Genomic DNA, 12,105 nt, shown 5'->3' with positions numbered 1-12,105 from the left:
TAATGAGTAGTCGTAATACATCACTCTTGTGCAAGGTCAGTAGGGTGCTTGGCAGGCAACTTTCCCCGAAGCAAACTGTTTCAGGAATTCAGTGGCTGAGGTCATAGTGAGAGGAGACCAGTCAGGAGTAGCTGTACCATTTTTGTTGCCAGTTTCCCTGCACCTTCCTGGGACTATAGTCACCTTGGGTCAAAAAGAGCAGAGCGTGGCCCTGTTATAAACCCTGTGGACACCACAGAAGACACAGGCAGAATGATTGCTTGAAATCCTTGTCAACATTTAATTAAGCAACTAGTATGTTTGTTGTCATGACAAAAAGGGAGCATGTTGAGATTTAGAGTTTTAATGAGAAATTAAGAAAACCCTCACAAAGGCTCCATCTACACCCCACATAGGTGCTATGCTCTATTCTGTACATGTATTTTGAAATACTCAATTCCCTCAAAATGGTGCACTAGGTTGACCTATTCCACAAATTGATGGTCATCTTTCTAATTCCAAATTTTGAAGCATGAAAAACCATGATGGCAAAAATTAACAACAATGCGTCTGTTCCCGCAGGTCCCACGCAAGCCTTACCACCCTGTGTGCCCTACACACAGCCCTGGGCACTGTCCAGAGTCAGTCCGTCAAACAGTGTTTGCTGGTGCTTTGCCTGCTGTGACTTTAGTTCCGTGGTTGTGAGTTGAACTCTGTACAAATATTCTGGATGATCTGAGGCACGAATTTGTAGAGGTTGTCAAACTCATCCACAAAGAAGGAGTGGTCCCTGGCAGGGTAAGTGGCAATGATTTCCAGTTCGTCTTGTGCTGCCCATGCCACACCAATTGCATAGGTGATCACTCCTGTGGGGACAAAGATGGCATGAAGCAGATGTCCCCAAGAAGAGGTAGTGTTGATGGATCCTTGCCTGCCTGTTGCTCTGCTGGCACACCTGATCCAAAATCAGAAATACGCCAAATACAATAGAACAACCCTCTACCCTGCATAGCCCTCTAGATTTCTAGAAGTAAGACTAAATATAGTCACGTATTCATTCAATAAATAAATACTTTCCAACATCTGTGCCAACAGTAGCAAAATTTAATGTAGTTGCTGTCTCCAAAGTTTATAGTCTCGTGGGGGGTGGGAGGAACCCTTCCAGTCAAAATGGAGTAAATACATGGAAAGTGTTTCATGTGTGGGAGTAGCGGAGGTGGAGCTATTTTTGTATGAGTGAAACTTTTGGTGCCATGTAGGTCAAACCACACGGTGCATGCGTGTTCTGCTTGTGTTCAAAGCTAACTACAATCTGAGTCTTAACTACATCAAAGGCAGGGTCAAACTCCCTTCAATGAAGTAGGGGACTTGAATAATGTTAGGCTTGAGGGTGACTTTGCAAGCAAATAGACTCCAAGTTCCTCCCCAGTGCAGGGACTCCTGAGCAAAGTCTCAGAGAGAAGCCCAGTGGAGAGTTGCAGGATCAGGAGGGGAAGACCAAGCAAGGGTGCTGAATGTTATCAGGGAATCATTTAAGATGAAAATGAAGATGTTCTCCTCTTAGAATAAACCAAGCTGAGATATTGGCAACTTGGTGAAAACAACTTCAGGTCAAGAGATGCAAAACACACCAAATGAATTGCATGTGGAAAAGAAATGAAGGTGTGGGGTGGTGTAAGTAGCCAGTGCTACATGTGTCTTTGAAAGGGAGAACAGGCAGACCACGTGGTCAAACAGATTTTCCAAATTTCCAGCGAAGGAGTGACTTGAGCATGGTTAGATACAGATGGAAAGAATGTAGTGAGATTGCAAGTGCCGGGTTGCCACAGGCAGTGAGCTGGCCCAGAGAGGAGAGCCCAGAACTCAGAGATGAGGCACCCATACTTGGTGAGTGGACAGGAAGACTGCCTGTTGCAATGGCTCTTGACTGGGGAGGGGGTAGCTGGTTGATGAGAGTTTGACTTTACAAAATTCTATTCCCACGCAACCTCAAAGCTGGCTCCAATGAGTGAGCCAAATGTCCATGACATAGTATCTAGCTGTAGTTTTCTAGGGGGCCTTCCTGGTTTTTTTTTTATGTTATTTTTATTTGAAAAGCAAAGTAACACAGAGAGAAGGAGAGACAGAGATCTTCCATCCACTGATGGCTGATTCAGCTAGTACCATCAGCTAGAACCATTCCGAAGCCAGCAAGCCAGGAGCCTCTTCCACCCAAATGGCTGATTCAGCTAGTACCATCAGCTAGAACCATTCCGAAGCCAGCAAGCCAGGAGCCTCTTCTGGATCTCCCACATGAGTTCAAGGGTCCAAGAACTTGAGCCATTCTTCACTGCTTTCCCAGGCCATAAACAGGGAACTGGATGGGAAGTGGAACAGCTGGGGCATGAACCAGTGCCCATATGGAATGCCTGCACCACAGACACAAGCTCAACTTACTTTGCCGCATAGCCTGTTCCTCTGCCCTCTTCTCTTTCAAGTGCCCTCTGGATGTCCTGGGGTTTTACTGATGACTGGTGAGCCAATCATGCCTCATATAGCTCTGGCCTAAGCTACCTTTTCAGTTGTTATCCGTTAAGCTCAGCATACACTGCCAGTTGTTTTTCTCACCTCTACAGATTCTTTTCTGCGAATATTGTCTTGACTGGGAGGGAGTTGAGGAGGTAACCATGGGCTTTAAAATGCTGCTTAGTGGCAGCTCGGGCAGCTTGCTGCAGGGCTGGACTGAGGCCTATGAGGCTCTCTTTTCTGCTCACATATGGACAGAATGCTCCCAGCGAAGACTACAGGACAATGCTAGAAACCTGGCTTTTTAACCTTCAAATCACACTTGGTGCAGACAACCTGCTACTGGCAACTGTGACCAGTCACCTAGCCTGGACTTGGATATGCCCATACAGTGCTTGGGATGTTTTCAGATGAATCCAAGTTAGGCCAAATAGGAATTTGCATCCATGCAGCTTGCACCAGGACAGGATGCCTGAGTAGGGTGTTCCCAGGGTACTACCATCAGCCTTCACTTGTTCTGCTGTGTAGGCCAAGTATACACAGCACAAGACACCCAGGGGACAGATATCTAGAAAAGCACATGAGGGTGGGGCTGGACCTGAGCAGGGCCAGGTGTGTGGAGACAGCAGGAGAGTCCATCTGGCTCTGTCCACCCTCCCTGGGCCTTTCAGCCAGCATCTTCATGCTGCTGACATGATGCCAAGGGGCTTTGTAACTTCAGACACACAGTCTTCCATCATCCCACCATGGCGATGATGCCCCTTCGATGCTGCCAAGGGAAGGTCACTGCCTGGGGAGACTTTGCCTAAGCCTGGTGTCTGGTCACTTTGGTTTCCAGAAGCCAGTTAAGCTGATTCATCAAGGTTTGCTTTAGGATGGTTTTAAGCAGCTTTGAAGAATACAGAAAATCTGCAAAAGGACCCAAGTTAAATGTAGGCACAGAAGGAAACACAACTAAGCATGGCAGTGCGTGTTGTAAGCTAGGGCATGTCCGTCGGTCTCACTGGTCACTCAGTTTACTTTCCTTATTACTCTCACTGTTATTCTGAGACTCTTTCTAGGTTGTTTGTGTTTTCATGTTGATTTATGGCACTGTTTTCAATAGCAGTGATTATATGTAGGTTCTGCAATAAAAACACAGCTGTGACTGATTTTCTAAAAGTTTACCAAAGTATTTTATTCTGTGTTCATATTTTTAAACTTTTCTGTTACCCTCCTAGAAATTTTTATGTGGAAATATCTTTAAAAATATCTTGAATCAAAGTTTCTTTGAAATTTCCCCAATTCCCTCAATATCTGGCTAGGAATTACTTACAAAAGTAGAACCTTTTTTTTTTTTTTTTTGAGAATGTTTTTTCTCTTTAAAAGGACTCACAATGTGGTTGTCTCTATGCTAACACAGTTCAGCATCTTCCATAAGGAGGGAGTTTGGTGTTTTAAACAGAGAAAGGTAAAGACTCAAATGTCATTTTCGTGTCTCATCCTCATGGGGAAAGTCTCATGTACGAGACATAAAGAAAAGAAGGGTGCATGGTCCCAGCCATCTGTGGAACTTCAGGTGCTTAAAAATTTTGTATTTATTGATTTGCAAGGCAGAAGAGAGGGAGTCCCAGCACTTGTTCATTCTTCACACTGGGAATTCCCAAGTGGTAGCTAAGAGCAAGTTAGCTGCCTCTGGATTTCCCACATTAGGGGGTTGGACCTGCTACGGTGCACATTAGCAGGAAATTGGAGTCAGAAATAGAGCTGAGATGCAAACCAGATCTTGGGTTCTTGAAGAAATTCCAATTACCTGGCTGCCCCCTCCTTGCTCTTGCCTTGCTACTCCGAGGGGCCTACATGTTTATCTCAAATATTTCCCCTATGGTTTTGAACCTTTTGAGAAGGTACAGACTAAACCAGTGCATAGCAGAGACAGTCCCATCCTCGTCTCACTGCTGCCTCCTCCCCAAACCCCAGAGAAGGGTTCCAGCCCCCAGGCTGCTGGGCAGGGCCGACTTACCCTTGTAATGGGCAGCCATGGCTGGTATCCGGACATCATCGTACGACCGTCCGTCAGTGATGAGGATCATCAGCTTCCTCTTGTTGGGCTTGGATTTCTTGAAGAGCTGCTCCAGAGCATAGTTGATGGCAGCCCCTGTGCTGGTGCCACCGCTCCAATAGCCCACCCTCTTGATGGCATTGAGGACATCAGACTTGCTGCTATATTTGTCAAACCCAAACTCCAGCCGCTGCTCGTAGGTGTACTGCACGGCCCCAATGCGCGTGTCTGTCTCAGAAATCTCAAACTCCTTGCTGAGGTTGGCTACAAACTGAAGAACCGTGCGGAAGTTGCCCGTCCCTACGCTGCTGGAGCCGTCGATGACGAAGCCAATGTCGGCTGAGTTGAAGCACGTCTTGCTGCAGGCCAGGCGGTCAGTGTCACAGACCCGCTTCAGCAGGGGCTGCACAGTCTTGCGGAGGCCGAACCAGCTCTGCACACTGAATGTGTAGAAGCCGTTTGTTCTGCACACAGCCTAGAAGGCGAAGAGGAGAGGTACTTGTTAGGTCATGGTCAGATCCTCCTGTCTGTCACTGTAGCAGTTGAGGAAGCAGCCAAACTCCTGTTTTTCATGCTAGTCCTGCTACTGCATTGTCCTCATTTCAGCTCACCCAGCCAGGCCCTCGTGGAGAAGCGAACCCCTCTCATTTGTTCTCACCCTCTCAGCTGTGGTCCTGTCTTAGTGGCAGGCAAGCTCCCCCTAGCACAGTTACAGAAAATCACTGATTTCACCTTTATATTGATGTCTCCCCAGATGCCTCAGGTCATTGGTACCATAGCCAGCCATGAGGTTGGCACTAGTGGGCACCAGTGCATGAGGGAAATCAAAGCAAGCTTTTGTCCTGAATGGAAAAACAAATGAGTAAGAAATATTTTCAGAGTACTACTGTACCCAGGGGTAGGGGTCTCATGGAAGCTGAATGGTCACATGTCTTGGGTCACACTCAGTGCTCTCAGAGAGTTTCCCTTATCTAGAAAATGGAATTGCAACCCTCTGGCATGAAGGCACAAACCGAGGGCCAGCTGTGAAGGGACGGACATTGGAACACATGTTTGTCTCTCTTCAAAACCCACACTGTGTCCTCCGGCTAACCTTGCCACTAGGGGACTGAATGTTTATTTACATGTCCCCAGGTTTGTTCCAGAAAAAACTCAAGGCAGTAGCAAATGGACATGGAGAAAGTTGGCTGGTTCTACCCAGGAAGTGACTGGGCTAGTATTCACCAGCTGGGGCGTTTCTTCCTGGCCCCTGCCTCTTGGGGGTCACAGAGTTAGATCTGATGACTACAGATGGATTTGTATAATTAAAACCTGATTCTAAAACAAGAGCTGGCTTAAGACTTTCCTAGGAAAAATTTTTTTTGTAGAGTTTTAGAAATCTAAACGGGGCTCTCAGAATTTTCCATGGAGTGGGTGGTGTGTGAACTGAGTGCTGAATCCGATAGATGGAGAGTAAGGCCCGCAAGGCAGTGACGGAGAAGGCAACCACAGTGTTAGACATGGACAGGAGACCAGTCGGCTGGTACACAGAACCTGAGTATGAACCACTCTGGGAGGGGTCTGAGAGAAGGGAACTGTTTGTGGGAAAGATGAACTTGGCTTGTGGTATGCAGGAGTTAAAGTGCTGACAGGACGTCAGTTTGCAAGGGAGAGGCGGCTGCAGAGCTCAAGAGATGAAGACTGAAACTGGCTCTGGGAGGAATTGTGAGATTTCTGAGAGAAAGCCTCCTGAGAGAAGAGGGATGGCCAGGGATCAAGTCCCAAGGAAGTCTCTATCTTGGGAACAAGATGGGGAGAAAAACAAAGAGTACGGGAGGAACCCCGAAAATCAAAAAGAGGATTCCAGGAAGTGCTCAGCAGTCAGGTGGTGGAGGAATGGAACTCTTCTAGTTCTGAACACAGAGAACAGTAAGGCCGGATGTGCATCAGAAGAAAACGTGCTGCAGGCTGGCTGGCTTTCTATTGGAGGCAGGTTTGTGTGGGTTACCTTTGTGTAAAACATACAAAAGCTGGCCCCGATCTCCCCGCCAGGAGTCTCCACTGAACCCAGCTGTAGCATCTGAAAAATAATCTCACTGAGCTGGTTGGAACCCACTTTCCTCATGTGTATCAGACTGATTGGTTTATAGGATGTGTTCATGTGAGGGTGTGCAAGACACTGTACATATACATGTGTGTGCGTGTCTGCGTGTGGGCTCAGTGGGCTGCCTCTCTGAGGCTGGGGAGGAGGAGGAGAGACCTCTCCCCATAGGACCTTGGGGACTGCTCCTCTGCCATGTCCCTAGGCCATTCATCATGGGGATAGTTGTAGGGTTTGTTTGGAGAGAGTGATTCCAGAGTCTGGACTTACTATACCCTCACTGAAGGCCCCCCTGGCTTCACACGCCTCACAAGCAAGGAGAGAATGGCCTTGATGCTGTTGTGCTTCTCAAGGTCTCGGGATAGTAACACACCTTGTTGGCAAAGTTGGGCTCCACCACATACTGCTTCTCATTTTCAACAGCACCTTCAATGGTGATGAAGAAGATATTGATTCCTGATTCTCTTGCAAGTCTGGAAACCTCCTCCACTTTGTCTGTGGGCCAGCCATCCACCAGCACCACTGCCACATTGGGGGCACTGCCTCTGTTTCCATTGACTTTGGAAAAGAAGTTCTTGGTCACAAAGGAGATGGCTCGGCCTGGAAGAGAGAAAGCTCACGCTCGGGGTGATTGCACCAATTACAAATATAGGAACAGGCCACAGAAGTGCAAGGAAGTGCAGAAATACACGCATTGCTTCCCCAGTTTGTTTCTTTTTTCAAAAAACACTTTGTTTGTAGATGTATAATTCTGTAGCAATAATCACTGTTGGGCCCAGCGTGATTAAGGTCCTCGCCTTGCATGCCCGGGATCCCATGTGGGTGCCGGTTCTAATCCCAGCAGCCCTGCTTCCCATCCAGCTCCCTGCCTGTGGCCCGGGAAAGCAGTCGAGGATGGCCCAGAGCTTTGGGACCCTGCACCCTCATGGGAGACCCAGAAGAGGCTCCTGGCTTGGGATCAGCATAGCATTGGCAATTGTGCTCACTTGGGGAGTGGATCATCGGACAGAAGATCTTCCTCTCTGTCTCTCCTCTCTGTATATCCGCCTTTCCAATAACAATAAAATAAATCTTTTTTTTTAAAAAAATCACTGTTTATTTCCCTCTCCAGCTTCATTTTAAGCCTTTAACTTCTCATTCTCTCTTACTTTGGAAATAGCTTTTAGGGACTATCAAGTAGGTAAGAAAAATGTTCAAGGCACTGCATGGCTACTTTTCTGCCTTAGTGCTGGGCCCCCAACAAGTCCCTAATGTTGTTTCCAAAAACACGGAGAGAGGAGTTAATGTGCAGCTTCAGCAGCCTTGACGCCAAGTCAAGCTGCCTGGGGGAGCCCAGTGCCACAGGAGTCATTGGGTGTGGAGGGTTGCCATGCGTGGTCAGTGGTACATATTCCCTGATGTCAGGCCAGGGCAACAGAGTTGGCTGGCCAGGGAAGAGCGACACCCAGTAGGAACTGAAAGACTCTGTTCTGTAGTCCTGGCCTCATCGCCTACTGGCCGTGAGGCCTTGTGGAGCTCCTTCTAGGTCTTGGGACCAAACTCTCGTGACAACAATATGCTCTGTTTATTTAAAGCCTCCTGTTGTGCCTTCTCCAAAAGCAGACTTCAGACTGCATTTCAGTTAACCAGAAAGACCTGCTGTCCCAGTTTGATAGAACTGTCCTAGTTTTAGCACCGAAAGCCCTAGCTTCTCCTGGATAAACTGGGATGACTGTGGCCCTAGAGTCAGCCTCTTTCTGTATAGAAAACACAGAGCAAGAGCATGGTAGCAAGACAGAGTCATCTGAGTGCGGACCACTTACCAACATTGGAAAGGCCTCCTCTCTGGGCCATTTTCTCTATAGCTGCCTTTAGATCCCGGGAATTCATGTGAGTCTTGAGGCTAAACTGGGTCGCAGGGTTGTCTCTGAAAAGTCAGAACAGGCAGGAAAAATGAGCTGGAAAGTGATCTCCTTGGCAAGAGAGCAGGAATCATGGTTGATTTTTTGGTATAAATGAATAGAATAGAAGCGGGAGTGACGTTCTGACTTGTCCCACTGGTATAGTGGTAGGACAGGAAGGCTGGGCTTCTCCTTGGTGCACAGGATCAAAGCAGGCTATTTCTGGACTCAGAGGTGTGAGTTCTACTTCACACGGCGTCAGATCTTGGCTCTGTGATGGTGACACCTAGCTCCTCCTTAACCCCTCTTGCTTTCAGTTTCCTCATCTGGATAAAAAGGTCCTCCTCATAACATCCGTATTGCCAGGGAGCAGGACTGTGGTCAAGTAGCATTTTGTAAAAATAAGGATCTTGCCTATTGAATGCTGTAGTGTCCCAAGGTTGACCTCTTCTCTATGGAAGAAAATTTCAGGGGTCAGCCACTTCCTGGGTGACCTTAGCATTGGAATTGCTGGGAGTGGTGTTATGGGAAAGGCTTCCTGTCTCAGCTTGTGCTTCCCATTACTGAGACGGACCACTCAAATCTCACCCAGAATGTCATAGTCTGTGGTGCTAAAGGCTGAAAAAGATGAACTGGAGTGAATGCTGTTGGCAAACAGAATGAGAATCCTCTAGAGATGCATCTCCTTGGGCTAGCCATGACAAGAGCCTTGGTAACCACTGAGCAGAGGGTATAGATTTACTTTTATGATCAAGTGGAAAGGTGCAGGGAGATTTTGGCCCTCTTTTGGGTGGTGTGTGTGCACCCAGAGCCAGGAGGAAATGGAGTTACACACTGAGATTCCCTGAAGCCCTGTGCTCAGTGTGTGACCTGTGCAGCCACAAAGGTCTCATGTACTCAGAAAGTGCTGAGCTAGATACAATGCTGTCTTGAAGGTCTTCATCTCTTAAAAACAGATTTGTAATAGTTTATTTGCTTATTTGGAGAGAGAGAGAGAGAGAGAGATGTTCCACCTGCTGGTTTATTCCCTAAATAGATTAGGCCAAAGCCTGAACCTAGTCTGGGTTTCCTGCATGAATGACAGGGACTGAAGTACTCAAGCCATCATCTCTTGCCAAACAGGATGTGCATTAGCAGGAAGCTGGAATCAGAAGCAGAGCTAAGACTTGACCAGGGACTCCAAAACAGGATATAGGTGTCTCAGTGTCTTAGCTATTACACCAAATCATTTCTGAAAAAGGAATGGTGTGACTAGTCTAGGCTGCAAGTTACTAAGTCCTTAAGATGCCCTTTCAACTCAGACTTTCTGTAAGGGCAGAAGTGGATCTAGGAAGCAGCACAGTAGCTTTGGGCAGATTTAGGGGGGAACTCCAGGATGGCTGACAGCAGGTGGATTGTTAGTGAACCTCTGGGGACTGGTCAGATACCACAGCCACCAGGGAGTCAGTCATCAGAATCTGAGAGAGAGAGATACTCTGCCTACTTTCTAATTTTCTTACCCATCTCAAGGTGATCTCTGGTATGCCCTGAATGTGTACTAATCTAAATGTTGATACTATAAACTGAGTGTCAGTCATTTTCAGAGAAGATGACTTATTTGAAAGTAAGTTCAACCAAGAGGAGGCACTGGGGCAAAATCCCAACCAGACAAAATGTTACCTGATGAAAACCAAGTTCTGTGGTTAGAATTAAACAAACGCAAGCAAACAACAACAAAGCAGCCAGCAGCTTGGGGACATCTGCGAATTTGGACATGATCATACCAGTGCAGTGTAAAGTTCTTTCCCACTGAGGCTACTGTCTCAGGAGCCACACAGTGAAGGGACAGAGTGGCTTGCCCTGGTCTTTCCCTCTGATTTGAGAGCTTATGGGTTTACATAAAAAAAAAAAAAGATTTATTTATTTGTTTGCAAGGCCTGATGACAAGAAGAGGGTCAGACAAACAGTGAGATCTTCCATGTGCGGGTTCGCTCCCCAGATGGCCACAGACAGCAGCCAGGGTTGTTGGGCCAGGCTGAAGCCAGAAGCCAGGAACTCCACTGGTCTTCCATGTGGGTGACAGGAGCTCAAGTACAGCTGCTTCCTAGTCCCATTAGCAGGGAGCTAGACGAGAAGCAGAGCAGCTAGGACTCAAACCAGTACTTGTATATGGAATGTTTGTATTACAGGCGTGGCTTACCCTGCTGTGCCTCAGGGCCAATGAAAGTGAATTTGCCTCCGGCAGCCAGGTTCAAAGAGCACCTGCTCTCTGTCCCAGTGCCTGACAGTCCTCATCCATCAGGCCCTGGCAGTTTTCTGTATGCATTCACTCACTTTCGTTCCCTCTGTGTTTCTATGGCAACACCCCTTCCCCCAGCCAATTCAGACCCCTTCTTTTCTGCAGTGCCAGTTTTCTGCGTATCTGATAGAGGAATCTTCCTCACATTCAGACTTGGTTCCCGACTACAAAATTCCTCTTCTCACAAATCATTGAAGGCTGTCATTTTCAAACTTCATATTTTGACTTTCAAAGCATCTATCATTGAATTCCAACCTCTCATGTTAATGCTGTTCTCTCTTTTTCTCCCTGTCTTGTTGGGGGCATCCAAGATGCCAGTCAAAATGAGTTGCCCACTATTTTTCAGGTTGAGAGCTTTGTGCCTTTGCTCATCTTTCCCTTTACCTGCAAGGGTTTAACTGCGCCCACCCTCCAGGCTCCAGCTACGCCTTTGCCTCAGTGCAGCCTCTAGCAACAACCTCTGTGCCCAACTCAGGTTTCTGAGGCTACAGAGTCTTGCCTAGTTCATCTTCACTCTCTCTCTGTAATCTCTGCTTCTACATGTTAGTGTTCATCAGCATGCATCGTGCATCTCTTCCCAAGATCTTATCATCTCCTTGGGTTCATCAGCCATTCCTGGGCAGCAGCTGTCCTGTGGAGTAGTTGGTCCTCTCTCCTGGTAAGCTGACATAGCTCTCCTGGGGCCAAGTCGGATTTCACATTTCCAAAGTGAAGTCTTTGAGAGAGAGTCTCCCATCACTGGATCACTTCCCACGTGCCTGAGATGGCTAGAGCTGGACTGTACCAAAGTTGGAAGGCAGGACCTTATCCAGCTTCCCGTGTGGGTGGGAGGGACCCAACTGCTGAGTGCCCCTGCTGCCTCCCACGGTCTGCATGGATAGGAAACTGGAATAGGAAGAAGGAGCTGGGGTGGCAACTGAGATTTGAACCCAAACACTCCAATATGGGATCTGGGAATCCCACCTGCTAGGCTAACCACCTCTCCTAGCAGCATGAATTCATGATTCACCAAATACCATTTGGTATTAGACCTATTTTAAAAATCTCCTTTCTCTTTTATCCATTCCATGTCCCAGTCCAGACTGTTCTCTTCCAAATGACTGCTGTATTTCCTGCCTGGTTTTCCTGTCCCAGGGCGGCCTCCACGGGGCTGTTGTATAGGATTCTGTGTGCAGAGGCAGTTTTAATCTCCTCTGAGTGTTCTACTTTTGTGATTTTATGTTCTTTCCTGAAGAAGCCCCCAAACTTCCTAAGCTTTAGTTCCCAAAGTTGACATCTTCCCCTAATGATCCAGATTTATGAATTTCCCAAAGCCTAATGAATACGTTACAGAACTAACAAT

The 12,105-nt window shown here is 47.4% G+C and overlaps 1 protein-coding gene across 1 annotated transcript in view; it reads right to left on the bottom strand.

The window, feature by feature from the left end:
• Nucleotides 1-256: 256 nt before the first annotated feature.
• Nucleotides 257-12,105, bottom strand: part of VIT (vitrin) — a 104,124-nt gene continuing 92,275 nt past the window's right edge. The window contains exons 12-15 of the mRNA XM_040993068.1: nucleotides 8,408-8,511; nucleotides 6,979-7,205; nucleotides 4,487-5,000; nucleotides 257-845 (exon numbers count right to left, since the gene is read on the bottom strand). Coding sequence (XP_040849002.1) covers nucleotides 667-845; nucleotides 4,487-5,000; nucleotides 6,979-7,205; nucleotides 8,408-8,511 — 1,024 coding nt within the window. The 3' untranslated portion in view covers nucleotides 257-666. The remainder of the gene's footprint in view (nucleotides 846-4,486; nucleotides 5,001-6,978; nucleotides 7,206-8,407; nucleotides 8,512-12,105) is intronic.

Source organism: Ochotona curzoniae, unplaced genomic scaffold (genome assembly GCF_017591425.1).
Source record: "Ochotona curzoniae isolate NIBS_2020 unplaced genomic scaffold, NIBS_Ocur_1.0 contig_883, whole genome shotgun sequence".
Lineage (NCBI taxonomy): Eukaryota > Metazoa > Chordata > Mammalia > Lagomorpha > Ochotonidae > Ochotona > Ochotona curzoniae.
Note: the sequence above shows the minus strand (reverse complement) of the source record. Positions and strands in the feature narration are given on the sequence as shown.